This window comes from Aphelocoma coerulescens, chromosome 3 (genome assembly GCF_041296385.1).
Source record: "Aphelocoma coerulescens isolate FSJ_1873_10779 chromosome 3, UR_Acoe_1.0, whole genome shotgun sequence".
Classification (NCBI taxonomy): domain Eukaryota; kingdom Metazoa; phylum Chordata; class Aves; order Passeriformes; family Corvidae; genus Aphelocoma; species Aphelocoma coerulescens.
The window spans coordinates 56,812,763-56,838,592 of NC_091016.1; the positions used below are offsets into that span (position 1 = coordinate 56,812,763).

At 36.9% G+C, this 25,830-nt stretch overlaps 1 protein-coding gene across 9 annotated transcripts in view; it reads left to right on the forward strand.

Moving 5' to 3' along the window:
- Window positions 1-25,830, forward strand: part of WDR64 (WD repeat domain 64) — a 71,636-nt gene that overhangs the window by 37,634 nt on the left and 8,172 nt on the right. For 6 of the 9 annotated variants that reach the window (XM_069010390.1, XM_069010385.1, XM_069010392.1 and 3 more), the window contains 13 exons: window positions 7,623-7,749; window positions 9,765-9,913; window positions 10,902-11,025; window positions 12,391-12,560; window positions 14,315-14,491; window positions 15,460-15,590; window positions 16,873-16,950; window positions 18,591-18,681; window positions 20,095-20,137; window positions 21,432-21,565; window positions 22,943-23,048; window positions 24,707-24,768; window positions 25,171-25,280. In XM_069010390.1, the coding sequence (XP_068866491.1) occupies window positions 7,623-7,749; window positions 9,765-9,913; window positions 10,902-11,025; window positions 12,391-12,560; window positions 14,315-14,491; window positions 15,460-15,590; window positions 16,873-16,950; window positions 18,591-18,681; window positions 20,095-20,137; window positions 21,432-21,565; window positions 22,943-23,048; window positions 24,707-24,768; window positions 25,171-25,280 (1,502 nt within the window). The remainder of the gene's footprint in view (window positions 1-7,622; window positions 7,750-9,764; window positions 9,914-10,901; window positions 11,026-12,390; window positions 12,561-14,314; window positions 14,492-15,459; window positions 15,591-16,872; window positions 16,951-18,590; window positions 18,682-20,094; window positions 20,138-21,431; window positions 21,566-22,942; window positions 23,049-24,706; window positions 24,769-25,170; window positions 25,281-25,830) is intronic. The other 3 variants (XM_069010391.1, XM_069010386.1, XM_069010388.1) reach the window with 1 other exon arrangement.

Sequence of the window (25,830 nt, forward strand, 5' to 3'; positions counted from 1 at the left end):
TAACTGAAAACAAGTTGTCCTGAGCCAGTAATAACAAAAAAATTACAACTACAATTACAGTGTCTATCTTGACTTCCATTGGTTGAAAATATTTCCAAAAAGGAATTACTGTTAAATTTGTCTGAAGGTATTAACTCATCCCTTGTGTCATTGTACCAAAATACAGTCTCAGGTTTTCATAGAATACATGGTTGCTAAAGTGTCAGCATGTTATATCATAGATTAGGTTATTGGCATAAAAGTAAAAGCATAAGTATATAACTGTAAATGTGAATCTATATAACTCTTTGATTGGAATTATTCTGCAGAAGGCACTAAAGCAGTTTTCAGGAAACATTTTTTGCAAGATGACTGCCAAAGCCTATCTCTAGATTTATGATTGTAATATCATTGATACCTATCATTTGGGAACAGAAAATAAATAAAAAGAGGAATGAGTGATGTATTTCCTACAGTTAGAATTATTTTACACCTTTTCTCTACAAAGTAAAATAATATGGCTTATTCAAGCACTGAAGCAACATCTTTTTTATTGACAAGAAAGGCTGGTAGAATACATTAAGTCCTTTTAAAAAAGCCAGCTTTGGACTTGGAATTACAGCTAAGCAGCATCCTCAGATGCTTCAGGATACACTAGATAGACAATGAATTATGACGAGTTTCAAGCCAAGCAAGTCAAAGTTGTCCTGTATGAAGGTATTTGATCTGCCTGGTTATTAAATTACCACTAATGCATATTTCTACAAATATCAGCACTCTAAGTTAATAGAAATTGCTATAGTTGTTTGTTTGCTTTTTTCCTGATGGGCCCAATAAACAGAAGAATGACTTTTACAGAATGTATGGTAATATGAGAACAGTCTGTGGGGTAAAGAAACAATGGAAAACTGACTTGATGCTTCAGCACAGATAGAAGAATAATGCATAGGAAATCTCTGCTGTGGTTTTTTTTCTCCTCTCATTCATGTCACTCAGTCCTTCATTGCCCCTATCTCTCTATAGTTTGCCCATTCTTCTTTTCGTCCTGCATCATGAAACACTTACTACTTAATTTTGTCATATTACAGAACTGATTGAATGCATTCAGGAAGCATCAAGGGGAAAAGAAAACCACTCATAGGCACAGGGGCTATTGAGCTTGTAGATGTGGCAGGAAGCAGGCCTGAAAGATGATGTTATACTCTGTGGAAACAAGGAGGTTAAGGCTAATGGCAGAGACCAGACCAGCTCTTGTACTGAAAGGCTGTGGAGCAATGACAGCCACTCTTCCACTTACTGCAGAGTGGGGATTCAGAACTTGAACAGTGGAGGCTACAGCTTCGTATCTCGCCTATTTGAGTTGTCAATGGAAGTCAGAAAGCCAAAATGTACTTCACCAGTCGTTTCATTGATTTTACTAGAACATCTCCAGTGGTGGGTTTGGTTGAATTAGACCACCTAAGTGAGTCAGGAGAAGAAGATTTGAGCCTACAGGCTTCAATTCATAAAACCAGTTTTGTTTGATGATCAGTAGGGCTAATATAAGAAGCATATTCCCAGTCTTTAAACCACTGTACAGTATCATTTGTAAACATAAAACCCTTGTGTTAAACAAGTGAAATCAGTGTTCTTTGGTTTTTTTTCATTTTAAAAGTAATTTCATTTTTTGTTAGCTGAAGAGCAATGCACACATTTACACATGGCAGGAGAGTAGTGCAAGAAGTGGGGATTTCTCATATCTCCATTCTGGGGCATGGGAGAGTTTCATTCCATTCACAATTTCTTTTAAATCTAATGCAGCCAACAGGATGCAACCACATAAACATTTCCTTCCTAAAATTTGCCCATCCTAAAGTAATTCTGTTGCACATATATTAGCTTTATTCTTACACAACCTAAGGGTAGATTTTTAGCATTTCAGAGACGATAAAAGGAGGTAAGATATGTTATTAGTTCTGTCATTTTCTGACTTTTGTAAATTTACTCAACCCCTAATGTTATCAGTCTCCTGTCTTCTGTCTCCTGATCTGTTTAATATAGGCTGGACAATATCCCTGTGGGAAGTCATAAGTGTCATTTTGTGTCTGTAACTGAGCAGGTGATTGTATCAGTGCCTGTTAGTGTGGATGTTTGTCTAGCCTGTTTTGAAAGCACGTGACATTATTATAAGGATATATTTGTAGTACAGTCATTTGTCTTCCTGAAAACTGAGAGCAACTCAGCTGGGAACACACTGCTTAACTTATGTCAAACCATGCTAATCATGGCTGTTACTGGAATGTACCATAGAGCAACAATATTAAATTTAATCTAGATAATTTGAAAAAGAGGCATTTGGGAAATCTGCTCCAGTCATCCTTCACAAAAATTATGTGGCCACATCTATATCAGATACACTTTTGTATACAGCATTGAAACCCAAAGTTCTCTTACTGCTGTGCTTTTATTCTCTTTGGTTTATTTGTTTCTCCCAGATATTAAGAATTTTATTCTCCTCTTATATTGCATAATCCTTCAATAACATTGAATATTCTTCAGACTTTTCATGTAAGATACCCAATTTTCTGTTATTTCCTGTCCCTTTTTCTAATATTCAGATTACTCTGTGTGCTAGGTAGTCTGCAAAAAAAAAAGTCACTACAAAGTTAACCTACAGAAGTCTCAAGGGATGTCTCATCCATGTATGCAAATATTGGAAAGGAGGGTGTAAAGAAGATGGTACCAGGATCTTTTCAGTGGTTCCCAGTGACCTCAACAAAGGCAATGAAAACTGGAACACAGGAGCTTCTGTCTGAACATGAGGAAACACTTCTTTACTGTGAGGGAGACCGAGTACTGACGCAGGGTGCCCAGAGAAGTTGTGGAATCTCCATCCTTGGAAATATTTCAAGTCCATCTGGACATGGCCCTGCTCTGTGTGGCTTCACTTGAACCATGGTGTTAGACAAGATGATCTCCAAAGGTCCCTTCCAACCACAACTGTTGTTATTCCATGAAAAAGTAAAATTCCTTAGAAAACTTTGTCTAAGGTGAGAAAATCATTCTAAGATTGGTTGAAGATTGACAGGAAGAACCTGACCTGGTTTTTAACTTCTGATTCAGGTACCCATGGGCAACTGCCTCTGTCCTACACCCCTAGCTTCCTGTTTCTGACCCCACACCATCTAAATGTCCACTGAAGCGGTTCTCCAGAAGTGTTGAGTTTTATTTTGTCTTTGCAGCAGGGACCAGGTCTGTCTGTTAGCTGCACATCCTGCACACAGTATAGAGACAAGACATGCAAAGCATTTACACACTCTCAGTAGCAGCACCCAATATATATCCTTCAGGCTCATTACTGTGTAATTAGATTCTCTGTTGCATATGACAGTTTCATTTCTTTCCAGAATCCCTTCATGTTTGGGAAAAGTAAGTAATTTTATATACTGCCAGATTAATCATAATATCTGAGGAAGTGATTTGGAATGCTTATTCTTTTGAACTTTGTCAAGTGGCTGTCTCAATAAGGCAGTACTTATAGTACTGTCTGCTGCACCACATTGCATTAATATGATTAGAGCTAAATCCTCCTTCTCTTAACTTCACAAGCAATCCCATTGACATCAGTTTGTTCCTAAGTCTTCTTACTGTGACAGGGAGTTGTAGCACTTTGCAGGATCACCTTCAGGGATCACAAGACACATATAGGCACTCTCTGCAGATAACTTACTCTATTAAATAACACAACAAGCAGCACTGCAGTTTGACATTCATGCCTAGTGATTTTTGTCTTTGAGGCCTCAGATGTTCTGTATGAATTTGTGAATTTTTTCACTTAGACCATGGAGCCTTAAATGACCCTCTCAAACAGGTGAACAGGGTAGCAAACAGGAGCATGTAAACTAAACACTTCAACAAAAAAATCTACTTTAATTGTTCCTTACTCTTCCTTGTCTATGCCTACAGTGAATACTGTGGCTAGTGCAACTTCTTTCTGCCCCAAGAGTGATTGGATTTTGGATTTTCCTGCATAAGTGTTTTTTCATAAGTCCTTTTAAAGACTTGCAGCATCACCATTCTGTAAAATTGAGGAAAGTTGACTTCTTCAAAAAACAAATATTCTTTAACTTTCAAAAAGTATCAGCAGAATGTGAGAGTTTGGAAGAACTAAAAGAAAGTTACTGTTTCCTCTAGAGAGTTATTGAGATATTTCCTGTAGAACAGTGTTTTAAATTCACTTATTCTTAACTATGAGTAATTTGAAGGGTTATGTTTTGGTGGGGGAAGGGGAAGGGGCAAAACCTGAACTTCTTTAGTCCTTATCTATCTCAGTTAATTACAGATAGAAAGGAGAACAGGATTTACTTCTTCCAAAGTCAAAGCATGTTTCCACAGTAGCATCCTCATAAAAACCTGGCAAGAGATAAATGTTCCCAAGACTGAACTTTATTTTTTTTACTGAGAGCATGTAAAAATTTTATTTACCAATTTTTTCTGGCCCTATTTCCCATCTTTTCTCTATTTCCCTCTGCTCTTCACAATTTAGTTGTTAAGATGAATGTTTTGCCTTCTGTTTGTCTTCAAATGTACTAAGGAAAATAAAAGAGAGGTGTGTTGCTGGTTTTACGTGATCATAAAACATAGGCTTTAGAGCCAATGGAAAAGATTGTTCAGACTTTTTTCTGTGTTCTGAGTTTTAGGGCTTGAAGGTGGTGCTCAAGAGGAAAGTGTTTATGAATGCAAATATAGACGTTTAAATTTTTCAAGGGATGTCAGAGGGCTCAGAAGGGGTCTCAGTGGCAAGAACTCCCACTGAATTCTGGGGGGATTTGGTTCCCAATTTTTATCAGTGTCTGTAGAAATTCCATCTGTAACTATGTGATTTTGCCATTGGGTTGAAAAATGAATGACACAAGAAGAGCACCCCAGCACAGAAGGAACTGATCCAGATTGCAATCCTGGAGAGGATAACGGAGTTGTTTACTGGGGCTGTTGCCGCCAAGGTAGGAAAGAGATGGAATGTGCATTTCTTGCATGTGTCCCAGATACCAACTGTGTGAAGAATGCTGGTCACAATGTGGGAACACAGGCAAGAATCCCTGCACTGCTAACTCTTTAAAAAGTCTGTCTGTGGGTCAAGGCAAATTCTGCTAGCAACTAGACCAAACCAAGTTCTCATTAATGTAGGTTACCATAGTAAATACAATGTTGCTGGAAGTACAGCTCAGCTTTCCCTATGAGGTTGAAACAGTGGGTTATTTCCAATAGAGCATGAAGCACCTTCTTTCCACATTCCTTCTCCTCCCTAATGTGTTTTGTTTGCTTGTATATAGTCTGTATTTTGTGATTTCATAAGACACAGTCTAAAAGCACTTTGCCAAAAAGAATATGTTCTCAAAGGTTTTCAGGGATTCCTGGTATTTCTCAGGATGCTGTGGGAAATTCTTCAATAAATAAGTAGGACAGTAATGTTAGTATTAACAAAACACTCCTAAGGCCACTCCCCGTAGTCACTTCCTAATTTCTAAATCAGCATGCCTTTTGTTGCCTCTCTTCGTGTATGGATTCATGCACAGTCTGTGTGCTGATGCAGATGAGCAGCACTGACATTTTGTCTTGCAGCCACACTGGTGATGCCATGTGTGGGAGTTACTCATGTGGAGCAGGGCTTTATGTAATCTCCCCATCCCTGCCCACGGGCTGGGAAAAGAAGGCAGCCATAAGGCAGGGGAGAGATTTATGAATGCTGTGATGTGTCTAGGTTTTTGCTGTCACTTCAGGTGACTGCATTTTCTTAATGTGGTACTGGCCATAACAGCTGAACAAGCAGCAAGAAGTAGTGCAGGAAGCTCTTATATTCATCTGTGCCATAAAAAAATCTTCTCTTTTTATTGCTTTGTTATTACATCAAACCCATGCCTCACTTGTTGACCAATTTAACTTGAATGGTCCATTAAACTATTAGAATTGTCTTTCTTCATTTTGGTTTTGTGTAATTTCACTAATACTGTAACAGATCTGGATGGAAAGGTTATTATATCTCTGTTCAGTGACTTATTATTTTCATCTGACTGTAGTATCTCCATAGATACCTACTTTTAATTGATTTTCAGCACTTAGACCTGTTTTTACATGCTCTAATTGTGAGTGTACCAGCACTGAGCTTGGAGATCTGCCTGCGATATTGCCCTTTCTCAATTCTCATCATTGATTCTTCTTTCTGTTTTTGCTGGTCTGCTGTTCAGCTGGATGAAGAGCTTCATAATTTTTTTTCCTCTTCAAATGGATTTCCTTTTTCAAGGCTTCTCAATGACTGTTTTGCTTTTTGTAGGCTTTAGAAATTGCATGTCTGAGTGACCTCTGAAATGTAATCAGAAGTCAATCAGAGGAATGCGATGGACATGGTTCTTTTGACTCAGTACTGTCTCAGAAAAAAAATTATTCTCAGTAAAAAGTTCTTTAGAGTCCTTTCTTTTTGAGTTTTCCTGAGAACAAACAAAATATTAAGGAGAAATTTTCTTCTACTTAACATTCTGAAACACTCATGTATGAATTTCTCTCTGGTGGGTGCCAAAGGTGATTTGTTTAAACACTGATTGATGTATCTGTTCCTTTTCTTCCCTTTCTTTTCAGAATTCTGATGGATCCACTGTAACATCCTTTAAAATCAGGTTGTGACTTTTGTAAAGTCCCACAACACTCAGGGTATTTATGAGAGTACTGACGTGTCTTTGTGTTAAAATCCCAATTAAAATGCAGCCATAGTAATAGCACAATTGAATGAATACAAATAACTTGCACAAATGCCTGTATGCGACTCACCGGTTATGGCAGCTGAATAAGATGTGATGACAAAATAACTTTTGAGAACATAGTAAAGTTACCATGCAGAGAAATACACCACACTACAGGCCATGGAATCTGAGAAATTTAATCATGATTTCTTGAAGTATTAAAAATAGTTTGCATGGGATAGCAGTAAGTTCAACAGAGTTTTTGATCAGGCAAGATGAAAAGTGCTGCTAACATATAATTACTCTAGAGTTTAAAACAGATGCTATGCTTTCCATTGAACCTGAAAGAACAAATACATCTAAATACATCAAGTGCTCCTTACAAGATGGTACCCTGACTGTAATCAGTAGCATTTCCTAAAGGAGAGCACAAGAACTTTATATGCATAAAAATAATAGTTCTGCAATGTGTTCTGATTCTGATTTGGTCCAACATCTGCTGTCAGTCAAAGGTTTCAGGAATTTCTTTATCCAGTAGCCCCTGAAATTTATCTTTGTACTGTTGCACACCATTTCATAGTCCAGTTCAAATACAAGTTGTTTAAACAAGTGGCATTTATCTGTATGTGGCAGAAAAGTATGTCGCACAATGGAGACATCTTGTCATTAAGGGGTAGAACCAGTTTTCATGAGATCTGGTTCTGCTGTGGACTTCTCAGGCCCACAAAATTCAGCCTTTCTGTGCATTTTATCCTTAGTAAAATAGGGATAAAGATACCTTTGATATTTATCTTGCTTATTTTGGGATGTACCATTCTTAACAATGTGATTTTCATTGGGGGCTATAATATTAATGTCATAGAAACAAGAAGTAGTTGGAAATCCGGTCAGGATACAATACTAGATTTTCTCCTCTCTCTCTCCCTCTAGGTTTTTAGAGTATGGGATATACAGACTCTTTCACCACTGCAGGTCTTCTACGAAAATCAAGGGAGTCCTGAAGAGATGAATGCCTTTCCCATGGTATTTGACAATGATCATGGCATGCTTCTCATGGGTATGTTATTGCAGTTGGTGTGTGAGAGCATGCCCCTTTTCCTAGAATCCAATTTCCTTTATGATTACATGCAGCTGAAATTGAGTACAGAAATAAGTTACATGAGAATACCCAGAATACCGGGAGACAAGGGTATTTGCATATTAAGACTGTTTTAAAGTGGGTTACAATATGGTGCTAATTTCTATCTTGAAAATGGTATGAAAATATGCAGCATGGGAATTAACAGCAGGAGCCAAAGGAAATGAGATAGGCTTCACTGAAGGCAAGGTGAGCCTCCCATAGCAAAATTAAACTACAGATATTGTTATATAGACTTGTCATTTCTTGAAAGCTGTTAAGCTATTGAACTCCCCCTAACTATTCCTCCAGCACCGCCTCCTGTTGGGAGATGAAACCAGCAGCGCGCAATCTCTGTGGAGCCCTCACAAGTATATTCAAACTCCTTATTTAACTCAGTAGCTACCGGCAGCCCCACAATCTGAGGTGTCAATAGACACACTGTCCAACTGATTAGGAATAAAATATTATGGGAACTCAATCTGGGGTTTCTGGGCTCTGTTTCCTGACTGTAGCAGGGAGCCTGGAACCTCTGAGGGACCAGAGCTTCGCAGTTGTCACTAAGGATGTTAGCCTTTTGTATCTAAGGCAGAGACTCTTGAAATCAGCAGGGTTTTTCTGTCCCAGAGATGTAGTCACAAAAAAAGACAGCTTTGAACTTGTTCTGGGGCTATAGAGGCCTGAGATGTACCAGGCAAATAAAGGAATTGTCTTTGGAGACAGCCTTTTCTGTCCTTGGGTTAGGAACAAGGCGCAAAGCTTGTCAGATCTGAAAAGATGAATGTGAAACATTTTGTTTTCAGTGACTTGGTGGTTTCTACTGAATTTTTAATCACTTAAGGATACAGATACTATCTTCATTTCAAATTTATGCTAGTGAGATTTTCAAGCTTAGCAATGTAGGGAATTTGTACAGGTCGATCCTTGAGAAAATGAGGTAACTTTGCCCTTATAAAAAATGGTTCTATAAGTGCCTAAATATTTGTAAAAGTCTGGTCCTAGACTCTGTTAATGATTCCATTAAAAGTCTAAGTGAATGCCTTCTGCCCCTGAAGAGGGCAAGAGACTGAGGCTATATGTGAGCTAATTAATTCTCATTGCTATGTACCTGGCTTTACAGAGGAGATTTTCACTTAGTAATTCACTAACATTCATAAATCACAGCTCACCTTCATGCTTCATTTGAATATTGCCATAGCTTTCCTTCCGTGCCTGTTTACAAGCTGCTGGCCTCTGTGCCTGGGCTTATGCCAAGGATTAGGCAATAGCCTCCTTTGCTCTGTACTCTCTGCTGCGCCTCTGCTGGCAGACCGGCAGGGATACTGGGGCAGGGATAGTGGAGCTACAATGGGAGACTGCATGTGCTCTCTGGCTGAGGAGCACTGTACAGACCTTGTCCTTTCTTTTGTCTTATCGTCCCCGTCTGCCTCTGTCTTCGCAACCCCTCTGATTCGAGAGCACTGAGAGGTGTTTGGAAAACACCATTCAGACCTGCGCTGCTGTATAAAGGAAGGTACTGGAAAGGCATGATCATTGCCTGCAGATAGAATTGCTTTATCTCTAAGAAAGCAGAAACCAGAATTTATTTGAGTGATATATCTCCCAGTTAAAGTTTTATGTACTTGGGCTCATTCCATTTCATGCCAACCAACTCTGGGACTGGAGGATTTATGGGTTCTACTAATTTGCAGTCAGGATGTCAACCCCATCAAAGGTGGGCAGGGGATTGTGTAAGACAGATAAACACTTAGCCATTGTTTGACTGGTGCTTTTTGGGGACTGTGTGTGAATGTTTTCTGCTTCAGAGAACAGGTATTCTCAAAAAACAGACAATATTCTCTATCCTCTTCAGAAGAACTCATATGAACCCTATGCTTTACATAAAATCTTTTAATTTCCAGGAAAAGTAATTATGCACAAAATGTATATATTCTCACTTCTCTCACCTTGTGCAGGTTCAGAAGTCATTGATATTTATCCCCTAGCTAGTGTGATACAAGATTCAAAAGAGTTGCCTCAGACACATGAGAAAAGCCTCAATGTTCTGCTTTACAACAGGGCTTTTCACCAGATTCTCAGCATTTGCACTCAGTCAATACTGAAGGTGAGTGTAAGTTGTCACCCTTCATACTGAAAAATAAAATTCTCAGCTTTTTTATTTGGAATAAGTTATCAGGAGATTTGATAAGTTATTAGTATTTATTATTCAAAGTGCTGGTTTTGTGGCTATTTTTGAGATCCAGAAAAGTGGTAGTCATGAACCCTATTTTGATTCACAAGATCCAGCTTTCCTTTTTAACAGTGTGACAACAATCATAAGAGGTACTGAGAACCTGCAGTTTTCACTGACTGTTGGTACATTAGATGGCAAAATTTGTAGGGAGAGGTAGCATCTTTTATTGGGTCAGTTGGTGATATGTGGAATTCCTGTGGAGAAAGGCTTGTTTGTGTAATGTTTTTTTCAGTTTATACTCCCTGTAAAGATGTTATTTCTCACTGTAAACCCTGCCTTCCTTAGACCACAATGGCTACAACACCATTACAATTACAAGATAATCTGGGGCACTTGGTGCTGCAGGAAATCAGATTCTAGACAGTGAATATTAAATCAGTGGCTACTTCATAAATCCAGTTGAATCTGAGCTATCCCACTACAGTGACCAAATTTTGCACTGGTATTTCATTATAAGGTGTTGCCTAAATTTCTAAAAGGATTCCATAATGATCAGAGATAGTTGTTTCTACATTTTCGGACCGAATGTTTATGAAAAGCCTCATTTCTATATTCTGCACAGAAACTATAACTCAAACAATTCTTTCTAGTTAGATTTCTTTGCTTTTGCACTGTAAAAACTCTTTATATTTAATGTCAGTCTCTCTGACTTAACACGGGTCTTATCATAGCATACATAAGAAATAGAGCTTCCCCTCGCCTGGGTGGGTTCCCTAGAGAGAGGGACATTTTCAGGGAAAATACACTGGTGTTTCAGTAAAAAAAATTGCTATTGGCAGTAATTTCTCCTATTACAGTAGAACACGTGTGACTAGTTTTAGAGGATGTGTTAAAAATAACTATTATATTATTTTTTCAGGTCTGGGACCTAGAAACAGGATCTCAAATATATCAAATAGAAGATGCACATGGGCTGAATACTGAAGTGACCTGTGCAGCTATTGAAATAAATGGGGTTTATCTTGCTACTGGGGCATGTGATGGTAAAGCAATTAAATAATTACTGCCTTCTTTTTACCTTTACTACTTTTTATTACCTTTTTAAAAAAAATTACATATTGCATTAGCAGACAGAACTCTTTTTCTTGACTGTCTCAGTGACAGAATTAATTTTGACTGCACAGCTGTCAGTCTGTAGAAGTGGGGGTGTATGTCTTAGCTAGGTTCTATTTGATAGTTGGTTCACAGAAGGGTGATTTTTGGCTGCTTGGGCTCTGGTTCTTTTTTAGCCTATTACTCTTTGAAAGACTGTCTTCAAAGGTCTTGGTCTGAAAAGTTGTTTCCTCGTAAGGCTTAGGAACTCAGATCTATAACTAAATGGCTGCAGAGGAAGAATGGTAGTTTTAAAATTTTCTAGTCTCTAAGCTCAATTTTATAGTGTCTGCAGTCATTGAACACTAGAAGATACATAGATAATAGATATAGATATAGATATAGATTATAGATATAGATATAGATATAGTATATAGATATGTTACCTGTATTTTTCATGTCTGTTATTCAGGGTGCATGAGTTTTAGGTAATGTGACAAGATTTCTCCAGTACACAAGTGCACATTGAATTGTGCAGGAAGCTGTTATAATTTTATAATCTGTCAACATGAAAGAATAATTCTTCTCACATTAAAATTTTCAAGAGTACACACCTGAATTATTAAAATATGTAAAATATATGAAAGCTGCCTCCCTTGAAGAGGAGATGATGGCTTTTTCCACACAGCATACTGGCTAATATTTCTTGCTTCTACTTGGGAGCAGAGACTGCACCCCTTATGGATCTTAAGAGCACAACAGAAGGTGAATGTTCTCAAGTCTTAAGAGCACAACAGAAGGTGAATGTTGTCAAGTCTTACAAAATACAAGTCACATATAATTAATTGCTTTACTGAAGAAAATTCCGTCGCTGGTTCTCACCACCAGCTCTCTGGGACAAATCCAGCAATCGGGTCCCTCTGCTCATTGCTGTCGTTCAGAACCCAAAGTCTTCTGCCAGATAGCCCACACTCTGACTGCTCTCTGCTAATGTTACTCAGAAGCTGTAAGAAGTAAGATAAGCAGAGGTCTTTTATCCTGGGCTGCACAAAAAAATAGACATGGAAAAAAAGATGGAAAAATTGAGCGGGTAGTGATGTTTTCTGGTAAGTATTTTGTCCCTACAGCTGCTTTGCTAAGAAACACACACGCAGTTACAAATTTTGAAAGACCAGTGACCTCGCTCTTGACCTCAAATTGGATTTTCTCTTTCTTTCTCCTTTCCCTGTTTGAGCCTATTTAAGCTTCTGAATTTGCAGTACAGGTTATTGCTAAAATTTTATTCCCTTTTCTACATTTTTGTCGTCCCTGTGTAGGAACAGTGAAAATTTGGGAGTTTGAAAGTGGGCAAGAAGTTAAAGCCTTGCCTTTAGCACAGCACAGCAAAGACAAGCGTCGTGTGCTGAAGATAGTATATCTGAAGGCTGATGAGGGTCAACATGCAATTGTTGTTTTGGAGCAGAGAGGGAAGATGAAAATCATTCAGGTTTTTCAAATATGCTTCTCTTTTCTCCCCTAATTTCATTTGGTAGCCCCTCATTTTTAAGGTAAAATAGGACTTTTTATTAATTAGTAGATAAACTTTTAGAAACTGTCAAGGAACAATCTACTTTTTTGATGCAATCAAATTAGCTTTCTGCCTAGTGTTAAAATGTTTAGTAGTCCATTGCTGGTTTTCAGCATTCTTACAGTTTTTTCCTTGAGTTTGCTTTTTCATTTGCGATTGAGGTTTCAGTATGGTAACAGCTTTAAAATATTGGTGTTGTTACTACAGATGGAGTTTAGTCTACTTAAAGAGCTTCTAAGCATAATATTTTGGTGAAAAGATTATTTATTTTATTTTTCTTTAAAATTAATAGATTAAGACAGTAAATTCTTAGGAACTGATACAAAGAAACAAGACAGTAATAAATCAGATTGACTCGCTTGGCTTAATTTTGAGTATCTACTGTGTTCCCGTCAGCTAAAACTAAAAGGATGCATTTACAGATAACAATAATTATGGCTTAATTTCTCAGGCAAACCATGTTCCTCAAATTGAAATGTTTAACTTGGGACAAAATTCTTCTGAAACTTTAAAGCTGTTATGTGCAAGGGAGAAAATGTGGTTTTAGACAGATGATATATTGGGAAAAAAACCAAATATACAGACTCTCATCTCAGTAAATAATTTTTTCTTTTGAGCCTCCTGCTAGTGAAAAGCTGCTTTATACAGGGTTTGCTTTTCTTATTCAGACTTTTTTGAAACACTACATCACACCACTTGCTCCTCCATGTTATCACTGAAATTGTTAAACAATCCATTAACTGTAAATTATGTAAATGTATCCCTTGACAAACAGGTTGGTGAGGAGTTGAATCTCCTCCAAGTCTTTATGAATCTAAGTACATTAATACTGTTTCACATACTTGGAGAACATTTTTCCACAAATATTTCTGTGATAATGAGAAATACGGGTTGTTTTTTATTATTGGGTTTTTAAAGGCTCTAAATACAGTAGTTAGCAAGGTAAACTGGAGTTTAAACAGTTCATCCTTTGCAGGAGTCTCCTATATATCTCTCAATTTTTAGTCCTTCCCTAAAGATATTTCTAGTTTGAAAAACTCAGTAGCGTAAGATTTACTAAAATCTTAATTATTGCTTCATTCTGCAGCTCAAGACATCTATAAAAACAGTAGCAAACCTAAGGAGCTGATTTCAGTAACACTTTTCAAAATGGACAGAAATATCAATGTTAAAGCAGGAACTAGATACTAGAGTGAGTTTGTTATAGTTGGAAAAACATAAAAATAGCTCCCAGTTGCCTCTAGGCACGATGGGGAGGAATCAGTGACTCAAGGCTATAGCTGAGTCGTAGCTTCTTCTCACTCAACTGGAACAACCATCACTTTTGCTGGATGTTTTGGTAGATATTAAATGGAGAGTAACAATGTTAATGAAATAAGCAGCTATAACTAAAGAGACAACTTAACTTTAAGGAGGTAGTTAAACTGAGTAAAATCAATAACTCTGAACTCCACAGCTGCACAGCTTCTAATATAACAGCAGGTAATTTAAAGTGAGCTGGAATATGTCTGGATGAAGCTTCAATTTGCAGTTTAGGCATATGTTAGTTAATACTTGTAGCAGTTTTTGTAATTTTTCACAGAAAGCAAGCTTTTGATAAACACATGCTGTAATTCTTTATGAATAGAGAAATCCTTTTCCTTCCTCTTTCATTAAGTTTGTTATTTTAATAGGGTGACTCAGCTCAAACAGATCTATATGTCACATGGGTGCTTCCTGAGGTAGTGCCATTTCCACGAAGGAATCCAGTTGTATATCTGTCACTGAAGCCTGGCTCCTTAAAAACACAAGATTTTTTTCCAGAGATTCGGCTTCTATGTAACACCAGTTCTTTGAAAAATGATACAGAGGTGAGAAACACTTCAAAGTTTCACATAATTCATGACACCATTTACAGAAGATTGGAAAGTAAAATGTTTACTGTGCCTTCAAGGATTTCATGTTTTAGCAACAGGACAAGAACCAAATAATTATTCCCCACTGTGGTCCCTTTCAACCTTACACGTTCTATGATTCTGTGATTCCGGTCTTTTCAGTACACTGAAATAAATACACAGAATAAATGGTGTAAGAAATGACTGTTTCTAAGGGCTAAATCTTCCTGAAATTCCATTGCATTATTATCACCATAATTAAGGAGTTGCTCTGAACATACGCTTCACATTCCTGTACAATATAGTAAGCTGAGGTTCTCATGCAGACACTTCTAGAAATGAGATGTCTTTCTTGCTATAGCTAGGCTGACCTTTAGTAATAGCATCACATAAGGATCAAGCTGAGTATCAGAGTGATTCCATTTTCTCTTCTTATTGCTTTGGTAAAATAAAACTTCAAATTTATGTTTCAATTTATATTTCATTTTAACTTGAATAGTCCACAAGAATTAAGTCCTGTCTTGTAAAATTTCACTAGCTTTGTAACAGATGTGGATGATGTTTATGGAAAGGTCATTAAATCTCTGTTCAGTGACTTCTTCCTTGAACTTGATTAGAGTATCTCCACAGATACCTACTTTTGATTAATCTTCAGCCCTTACACCTATTTTCACATGCTAAAATTGCAACTGTGCTGTAAACAGCAGGTCAGGTTGGAGGCCCCTGTCCTCTGCAGCAGGGAGTCTCCCAATACTATCCCTTCCTGCTTCCTTCTGGTGCTTCTATCTAGCTCAAATACAATAGTATTAAAATAGCATCCAAACGCAGTTGTTGTAGACATTGTCAATTTAGTTATTTTGTGAGATTAACAGTTAAAACATTTCACTGTCTGTAGTGTCCTACTCATGCTCCTACTCAAATTCTTCTTTTAATCTTCTTTGTAGACTTTTATATCTTCTGTGGAAATTAAATGTTTTGATGTTTTAAAAGTAGAAGGATGCAGATTGATAGCTACAGGAAGTACAAATGGTGAAATAAATTTGTGGGATTTTGAATCTGCCTCTGTGAAATGCCTGTAAGTATTGCTTTCATGCCTTTTGATCTCCAACCTTTCAAATGGCATACTGGAAATTACAATATGCCCAAATATAAAGTTTGATTTACAAGCAGGAATTAAAGTAGTGATTTATCTGGGCCCTCCTTTCTCCCACTTCAAATTACTTTGCTAGCTAGTCTTGACATTGCAGGTAGGAGAAGTGATCAAGAGAGTCATTTGGGGAAGGGATGATGTAATTAAAAATAGTGTTTTAACATAACTCAGCACTGCCACTGAAGGAAACTCTCCCTACATAAATCACTCTAGTCATTGACTAGAGACTGCTACTGAGCTGTAGAAACATCCTTATTTTGGAAGTTTTGTGTTTGGGTTGACATTTGGAAATAATTCTACTTCAGACGATAATGGCAGATGTTCTACATTGTATCTCTATCACTGTCCATACTCAGAAGACTAGAAGTCACATTCAATGAGGAGAAAACTGATGTGATTTTGGAGGTTTGAGAGTAAAGATCGTTCAGAGAAAGTGACAAAGAGTGAGCATAGGATAGTTCCAGATATTCTTACGCCCAATAAGCTGCTATATCAGTAAGCTGAACATGGTAATAGGTCTGGTTAGGTTGAGTGGAGCAGCATGGCGGTGCTCCTATGTTAGAGAAGGAATACACACCTTTTAAGCCCATACAAAGTCAATATTTAACTATCCTACCCCAGAGTTTCACTTCATCCTTCATGTGTAAAATTGGCAACTTTGTGAGAAAGTGAAATGAGTTTTCTCTACCATGGAAAATAATCAAAGCTTATCTGCAGTTCAGACAGTTGCTCTTCCTTTGTATTTGCTTCCCCATATATGAGGCAGCCAATTCATATGGATGCATGGAAGACAGGAAAGCCAATGCTTTGTAAGTAGAGTACTTTACCCAGGGTTCCCATGACTGTCTGAGTGCCAGGAAAAACGTACTTTGCTAACAATAACTTAGCCAGTTAACTTCATCATAAGATACCTCACTTTCCTCTTAAATACTAATCCTCAAGAAAATACCTGGATGAATAAAATTTTCATAATTCCATCAGGTACCTGTTTTTCCTGGCACAGGCACATTTTGTATGTAATCTCCACTGACATTAATCCATCATAACTGATTAACTGATTCTGAAAAAACTGTCTAAAACTTTAGGTGACATGCATTCTGGGAAATTAAAAGTTTAATTTGTTTTAATTACAGGTTAAATGTGAAACATTTTCTGGAACAATACGCAACCTGTCTGACATGTCCTGTACAAATATCTTTGTTTTCAGGCGTAAAACTAATGAAGACAGCCGGGGCTCTGGAGTCAATGCCATATTATTCCTTGTACACAGTGTTTTCTCTTCCAGGTAACTCTGTGCATTCCTTGGGGACAGGCACCGTCAATTGGGATTTTGTTGTAGTAAAATGATGTAATGTTTCTCCAAGATAGCTTATTTAAATTGAGACTTCATTTGTATTTAATCAATTCAAGTCCATACAGTTAATTAACTTTCCCATTCTTAAACTTCCGTAATGCTTGTCAAACCATATGATACGTTCTTTTTCCCACTCAGCTCTCCTTTTTTCCTCTAAATGACCTCATAGGTCTCAATTCTCTTGAAGAATTCAACAGATACTTTTGTCAGATATCAGTTTTCCAGTATACCATAGCTTCTTTTATCTCTGTAAGATAATTGTGTGGCAGCAGGCTTTTTTTTTATTTTAAACCTGATAAAATCCTCCTGCTTTTAGATACTCTCAGCAAAGAGGCAAGCATATCAAAGTGTTTAGCCACAAGATTCCTCTCAAAACAAGCTGGAAGCTTGCATAGGTTGGTAGTGTTGGATGAAAAAGAGAATTTTAGCCAAATATGCTCATTTTGAAAGAATGGCATTACACCTGTACATCACTTCAGGAACACTTGTCTTTCAATGGATATGCAAAGGCAGTGGTAGCCAAAAGGACTCAGAATGGCTTAAATACTTACACAGCTTTAAGATTTTAGCAATTAAACAGCTTTTTTGCTCTTGTGAACCATAAAGCTGGTTTATGGTCTTAGGTTGTTTTAAAATCTTCAAGTAGCTTACGCGACTTGATATCAGTGCTACTTAATTGAACATAAATTCTCTTTTTGACATTGTAACTTAATGATTAGTTTAAGAAATCATAGGTAAATAAAAAAAAATGAGTGATTAAAATTTATTAATATTTTTTTTTTATAAACCAAGATAATTTTTTACTATGCTTAAACAGGAGGATCCTACAATGACTTGGAAAATTGTACAGTCTTAGAATGTTCTGTATTTACTGGGAAGACACCTGGGTACATTTGACTGATCATACACCCACATACAAAAATGTTCAAGCATGATAACATGTCTGTGAAATCAAACACTGAAAATTTCAAAGTTATGGCCACCTGCCAAATTTAAGTGGAATACCCCAGCTGCATACTTTCTAACTATTCCAGTTATTCAAATACTCTTGCCAAAAACAGAGCAGATGTGACATTGGTGTGAGTTATGTGGCAAGAACCACTTATTAGCACAGTCAGAACTTTTCTTGACTCAGAAACAAAGTCATTGAAGATCACATCCATTTTCTTTCCTTATTTTCTTCCACAAAACCTCATTATTGAGAGTTTTCATAACAAATTGAAAATAAGTTTATTTGCAGAGAAAGTACTGCATAAAAGAAAGGGAACAAGCCATTGGCATACAGGTAATTTTTCCCTTTTATGCCTTAATGATGAATACCAATGTTACTTTTCATTTACTATGGATTTCATTTGCTCAGAATTCCTGCCAGGAGAGCTTGGCTGTGTAATATGCAAATATTGCCTAGTTACTAAAAAAATATGTATAAAACCAATAACCCTTCGTCTAATCAGTCTAATCAATTCAAGTACTATTTTATTGTGTTTTTTAATGCTGGGTGATGTTGATTTCCAGATATCAAATGGTATATTCTTGAATGTCAGTGATCTTCAATAATTTCTTTCACACAGGAAAAGAAGTTCCCTGTCCTCTACTACTACTGGGAGGAGTGATGCCAGTGCCATTCCAGAGCACAAGAGAAGTTCTTTGGACTTACGTGAGGTAGGTATGGTGGTTTGATGGATTTGGTAGCATTCAAAACAAATTTCTGTTTTCTTTTTCATTTTGATTTTAAAATACTGTAGCTTACTAAAATCCCTCCATAATACCGTCCACAAAACTAAACATCAAGAATTATGAAGAAATTATCTTTGTTTAATGTCATTAAACTGTCTGAGGTGGTAAAATAAGAATACATTGTCAGTCAGCTGGCTCTGTGACACATGGAATAGCTGATTATCGAAGTGTTTGTCAGATGTTTATCACTAGCAATTCGGGCATTCAAATGGGGGTATAGAAGGATTCAAGAGGGAAGGTAAAATGGACAAATCCTGAAGTACTTGAATAAAAGCAGAACCACTTCTACATTGCAGTCACACTTGCTTGGATACATTGTTTCAAAGGAAAGTTTTGTTTGGTTTTTTTACCATCAGTGTGCCGGTGTATCAATCTGTGTATTTTTGCTAAGGATAGCGTTATGGGTTTTGTGACACTTTTTGCTCTTCTATGCCACAAGGACATGCCATATTTGCAGAACAACGTAAAGTAAGTAGGCAAAAAGAGGAAAATCCTGCTAACTCAGATTCTTACCAGCATGTTGTTTCAGCAGAACTGGCATTTGGATAGATTCCCAAGCAGACACTGGCTTAACTGCCATCTGCAAACTAAAGTATCCAATGCACTGTGCTGTGTCCTCATTAAATAACAAATAGAAAGTGATTTGCAGCTTTTAAAAAGATCCCTGAAAGTCCCATACGTCAAGCCTTACATTTCAATGTGCAGGATGATACTGAAGTGACTTCTCCTCTTCTGAGATACCTCAAACACTTGTGGCTGCAGAGTTTTCCCTGCCTTATTTGACTTGGCAATTTTTGACGTCAGTATACTGATTACTGTCGGCCTTGAGGATCCTTAGAAGCCTATGTGTCAAGGCACAAATGAGGGATTGTGAAAATTCTCTTACTGAAAATGCAGACATGAGTAAATGTTTATATATGTATTATATAATATATATATATTTATTTATATATGTTTTTATACACGTCATTAATTTTTGCTCAAGGCAGTAAAAGACTATATGCATGTTCTGAATGAAACTCAAAGAAATCTAGGTTACAGTCACATGATTGTAAGTGATTGACTTTGCTTGTCTTAAGAAATTAAGGCTATTTAGCCAAATTTACATTTAACATGCTCCTGAATTCCCATTAATTTAATTCGTGATTTGTTCATCTGTTATTTTGATTCTCTTCAAAAAAAGTGTTTCTTGTTTATACTGAGTGGAAATTGGAGGAATATTTGAATACTCCAACTAAAAAAAATAAGTTCTTAAAATAATTTCAACTAGTAAACTGTTCTGTAGTTTCACCCAAATTCCACTTCCTAATTCTCTTACATTTTATTCCTTGCTTTTAGGAAAATATGGAAAGTGATGAAATTGATACTGAAATAAAAACAGGTATGGAAAGATGTTTTTCATTCTTTTTGGTGTTGCTCCATGAGTTCTGCCCAGATTATTGTAGGAACTGACTTCATCGTTTTGTGTGACAAACTGTATGCAGAATAATTGGGATACCTTTGGTATGTGGATGACAGATCTCATCATCATCTGCTCCCTGCTGATTTGCAGTTATTTCCCAAAAGCCAGGCCAGGGTGCATGATGTGCAAGACCTTAACTGCTTTTTTCTCCAAGAAGACATGATAACACTTTCAGAGTTTGAGAATGTCAACTCTACACACTTTTCTTCTATATAAATATTCAAGCAATGAATTATTGAAATAATATAGCAAGAACCAACTTGACTCAAGCATCAGTAAATGGCCTCACAGACAAAAGCTTCAGAACTAGGTGAAATTTTAGAAAGAAAAGTCTTTATTATAGTATATGTCCTTAAAAAATCATAATCAAGAGAGAGCCTAGTGCTTAAGTTAAAGCTGTGCAAATGAGTTGGTGAGTTTGCAAGAAGTAAATCCTCTAGATTCTTCTGAATCCCTTAGAAATCCTCTGCTTAAATTCTGGAAAGCGGAATTTCCCAATAATAAGAAATTTGATCATCTGCAATGTGGATTTAAGATCAACTTATTTGGGAAAGAAAACATGCCCTAGAATCAGAATACTCCTAAGCCTTGTAGCTGCCCAATGAGATAGACACTCATGTTAGATCTTGCATCCACTGAAATCTATTCATGGACTTTCATGGGACCTGCCAGCATCCCTAGCTCTGGAAAAGTCGCAGCAGAAACTCAAAAAGGTTCTCTGTGACCACCACCTTGCATTTAGCAAGAGTTTTCAACTGGAGAAGTATAGAAATCTATGATTCCATAATTGTTACGTTTCATTTAGTTATTAAATTTCATTGCTGAATTGATTCTTATCTCTAGAAGCCTCATGGAGAGGCTGCACATCTGCCTGGTAGCTGTCCTGATGACCACTATCCTGCACTCTTCCTGCACTCCTCCTCCACTCTCACTTGTGCTTGCAGTTTCTGTAAAATCTATGTCTCTCTTCTAAATAGGGTTCCCCTACATCACAGAGCAATAGTTTCTGCTAGTTTACATAAGATAATTAAGATGGTTCCAATTTCTTTTCAGTTGTCTTTATCTATACCTCTAAGGTTTTTAGAGTAATACCATCTTATTGATGGACTTTGTTTTCAAATTTAATTCTTTTTCTAGTGTTGTGTAATTTCTGTACACTGAAAAGCAATACTAAAACCTTTTGAGAAAATATATGATCATTTGTGTTCCAAAGCAGAAGAAACAACTAGCCGTAAGAACACCCCAAATGCGAAGATGAACGTACAGTTGTTGAAGGCTAAAGCAGGACAATCACCTCTACTTGCTTCTGCTCATGCAAGTAGCTGTATCCGCCTATGGAGTATTCAGGTAGCCAGCTCTTTGGGAAGGGACTGGAACACTGAGAAGATAATTCCACTAATCTTTGGGATTTTGCTCTTTAACTAGGAATTGCAGCAGCAGATATTTATTGCATCTTTTGGTTATCAATTTCTTCCACAGACACAAATTAGTTTTGCTTTAGTAATTGTAGCAGGGCTTAATGGCAAGTGGAAAACAAAGAAACACAATTTGAAAGAATTATAACAAACCGACTCTAAATTTATGTGAAAGTCTAGAATTTGATTTTTCACCCACAATATTTACCTTCTAAGGAGGGATGATAGGCAAGGCAGAGTGTCCTACTCTCAGAAGAGGATGAATATGTCTGGAAAATTGTAGAAGCCAGCTAGCACTAGTAGGGTTACAAACCAGGAGAGAATAGTGTCCTAACACATAATTCTACAACTGTTAGGGGCGTGAAAAGCCAGTCATGCAACTGAATGACAAAGGCTTATTTGTCATATCACCTCAGATCTGTAAGACTCTTTTCAGAAAACATGTTATCTCTAAATAAGATACACAAAGCAAATGCAGCAAGAAGGGAAAGTACCATGATATGATTGGTTGATTGGTAATATTGGTCATTGTGGCAGACTGTGATCATAACAGGTCAGCCATGTAAGGCTTTAAGAGGAATCCCAGCTAGAGCAAGTCATGGGAAGAATTTTTCAGAAATATGAGGTAACCTTGCAGATGTTTTATGCAAAAATTGAAAATTATGGTAAATGTATCCAAGTATAGTAGGTGTGAGTTTTGTTGGGTTTTGTTTTCTTCATAGTTGATATATTAGTGTGCTTAGATTCCTATAGGAATCTCTAAGTTCATATGCCAGCGGTGTCATCACTGGAATGATTGTCGTCATCATTACATGGATGACAAAATAAGAATCTCCTTGTCAGAGAGATGTTCTCCCTCACGTCTTCCCAATCCTGAAGAGGCAATAATGGAGAAAGTCTACTTGAAAAATAGAACAGATTGGTGAAGGAGACATCATGGGCCCATTTGCAGCAAAAAACATTTCAATAGCAAATGAGGGGCATACTGATGTTATTCCATAGCAAATGAGGGGTAAGTGGTGAAGTAGGGGTACGTACAACTGGACTGACTTGCCTGAGGAATTAAATAGATTGTTCTTTTGATGTACAAGAGACAGCAGTCCAGGAGAATACACCACAGCTATCTTCATCATTTGGTAGATTTAGGAATTTACTTTCTTAGCAGCCTTCTGAATGGATATGAGCTCAGTAATGTTGAATAGATAAAATCAATGGCACTCAGATTCTGATGAATTAATATTTTTTATGTAGGTATTATAAGATAAATATGTGGGGTTTGTTTGTTTGTTTGTTTGTTTGTTTGTTTTAGGGAAACTTAATGAAAGAACTTTTGCCATTTTCGGAGCATCCCTCAGGTCCTCTGACAGTGCTGTGTACAGACATCTTCACTAAAATTCTCTTGGCAGGCAGTAAAGGTAAGTAAACATGTTAGTCATCCTGTTCAGAACAGTCAGTAGAATAAGAAAATATCATGCTGTAAATGTGCCAGGAATGTGGAAACAAAGATCCAAGTGCTGCCAGATTTTTTCCATCAAATCTATAATTAAATAATTATAAAAGGTGTTTTGTTTTATAAAAGGATGGTATATTAAAGCTTAGTGTTATAGTGTTATCAGTAGAATTTTTTTCATAAAAGACATTAAAATTTTCTTTATTCACATGCTCTGCATATACTTTCCATCTAAATTATTATATTAATCACAAGGGCAAAGATTACTGCTAAGAACAAGCAAAAATTTCAGTTCCATGGTAATAATACTACATAAAAAATTGTAGCTTGGGCTGTACCAAGAGTTGTGATTTGAACACTGATATGGAGTGTACAGTAATAGCTCCAGCAGTACACTGCTATATAGGAAAAGTACTTGTTTTTGCTAGCAGCTCATTGCTAGACTTTTAATTTTACATGAAATCTGGCTTTCCTTTCGCAGAATGTTCAGAAGTTTTTCTGCTGTCTGATTCTTCTTCAAACCTTTAAAATCACCCTGGCAATTTTCCATCTCTGTGTCTGGCATTATGTGTCACTTTTCTTTTAAAACACATATTATAACTGTTTTCTGCCAGCTTCCTACTCTTATGTTGTCAGAAATTGGATGGAGCAAGGGACTTTTTTACCCATTTGTTTAAAAATGCAGCAATAGTTTGACTTTTATACTGAAAATGAAGAGGAGTTTCCACTCCTCTCTGATTCAAATGAGTAAATGAGTTCAAAAAGGCAGAATGCACTGAACAGGATTTTAATTAATTGTGGAAAAGTATCCACCCTACTACTTATTTATTTGATACTCTCCCTTTGCCTTTTCGTGTTTGTGTCACTGTGTATTTGCTTTTCGTGCTTTCCACACTCTTATCTGCAGTGCTGCTACCAATTTCCTTTTCCCACTACAGATTTTTCCTTGCTAGTAAAAGGTCAGCTTCTCTTCCCGCCTCCTCCCTTGCTTGCAAATGTACAGTCCTAGAAATCAGATGTGACTTGTATGAAAGTTGGAATTACATGAAATATTCCTCTGTCTTGTAGTAGAAATGAGAAATAAGAGGCAACTTCATCAGGAAAAGAGGGAGCCCAGGCAGGAAACAGAGCAGTTGTGGGTCATAAGGAAAGTGGTTCTTTGATTCTATTTCCACATGAGCGCACTAAAAGGTTGTAAAACATTAAGCATTCATTATGTATGCAATTAATTAAAATTTGTCCATTTTAGCAGGATTGAAAACCAGTGTAATCCCCAGGAAGCTCTCGTACCTCGGCTGTGCAATAGACATTGTCTTGACAAGATGACTCTTATTTTTCATTCATATAATTTAAAGAAAAACTTGACCTTACTTCCATTTCAAAGCTATCCAGTTAATGACACATTGCTCACAACTAGCATATGTGTTTCTTTGCGTATTAATGAACAGTCCATTATTTCTGCTCTGTGCTTGACAATAAGATAGTTACATTCACTGTAAACTAACTGACCTGTGTTCTCTGCTTCATTCTGCCCAGTGTCTACTGAGAGTAAATGGCAGCAACAAGTGAAGGTGTAGCACTAGTGAAACTTACTGATGTTTTGCTTTCTCCTTTCTTAAACAGAGGGACATATTATTCGCTGGAACATTGCCTCATTCTTAGAAGATTCACAAAATAAAAAAAATGTAAGGAAATATCTCTCAGATCTTCTTAACTTGAACAGTATACCCAGACAAACAGAAAAAAAAATTAATTCAGAGCTCTACAGGGATAAAAATGTTTTCTGCATATAAAGATCATGTTTTGCTTGAAATAATAACTTTATGCTGTGGAAAAAATGAAAAACATAAGTAAAATGGTGTCAGCATGATTTCATTGTGTTCAAAGAAGTTCTGTTAAGAATTAACATATCCATGTCCCCTGAGTGGTGTTTCTACCATATGCCATTTGCAGGCTGTTTCATGGAGGGATTATTTTTTCACCTCTTCGAATTTTCAGAAAGACATGCAGATAAATCCACTAAGCTAGCAACCATGGTGGGATACAGAACTGTCTCTAATGTGGTTATGTTGCCTTTTTTCCCTCAGGAAATAAGGGAGGAGCTCTGCTGGAGGGCACATGCTACCGAAGTGGTTGACTTACTTATTGAAGAGGAGAAAAATGTGGTAGTGACAGCATCCACTGATGGTTCAGTCAGGTATAAAATGACTAACTGCTATGGGAAATCAGTTGAGCTATCTTGAAAGTTCCTTTTCTTGCTGCACTTGTATATAGGCTAGAACTTAAATAAAATAAAACACTGGGTGCAATTTCTGTTCTGCACCCAAAAGAACTGGTTTTAATATAACACTTCTCAGGAAGTCAGATCCTTTGCAGACTGTCCTTTTCTTTCAGCCATTGCTTTACTTTGAATGCATGGCTACATCATTTTAAGAATTACCTCCTGTTCTAATCCTATTTTAGCTTTCAATGCTTGTTAAATTGGCATGGATCCTAAGCATGGCACCTAATCAATGTGTATGCAATTAGACCATGGAAGCTTGGAGATACTTCATAGACAACTATAATTCCTTCTTGGCTAACAAGTACATTTGAAGGGGTTTCTTTTGGTTTTCTGGAAGTATCAACGAAGAAATTTCATGTAGATCCTGCTCTGGTGGCAGCACTTTACTGCAGGAACAATTCAGGACTTTGGTACATTTACTCCTCAGTTTCATAAATACAAACATGAGCTGTGTGTTTTCTGT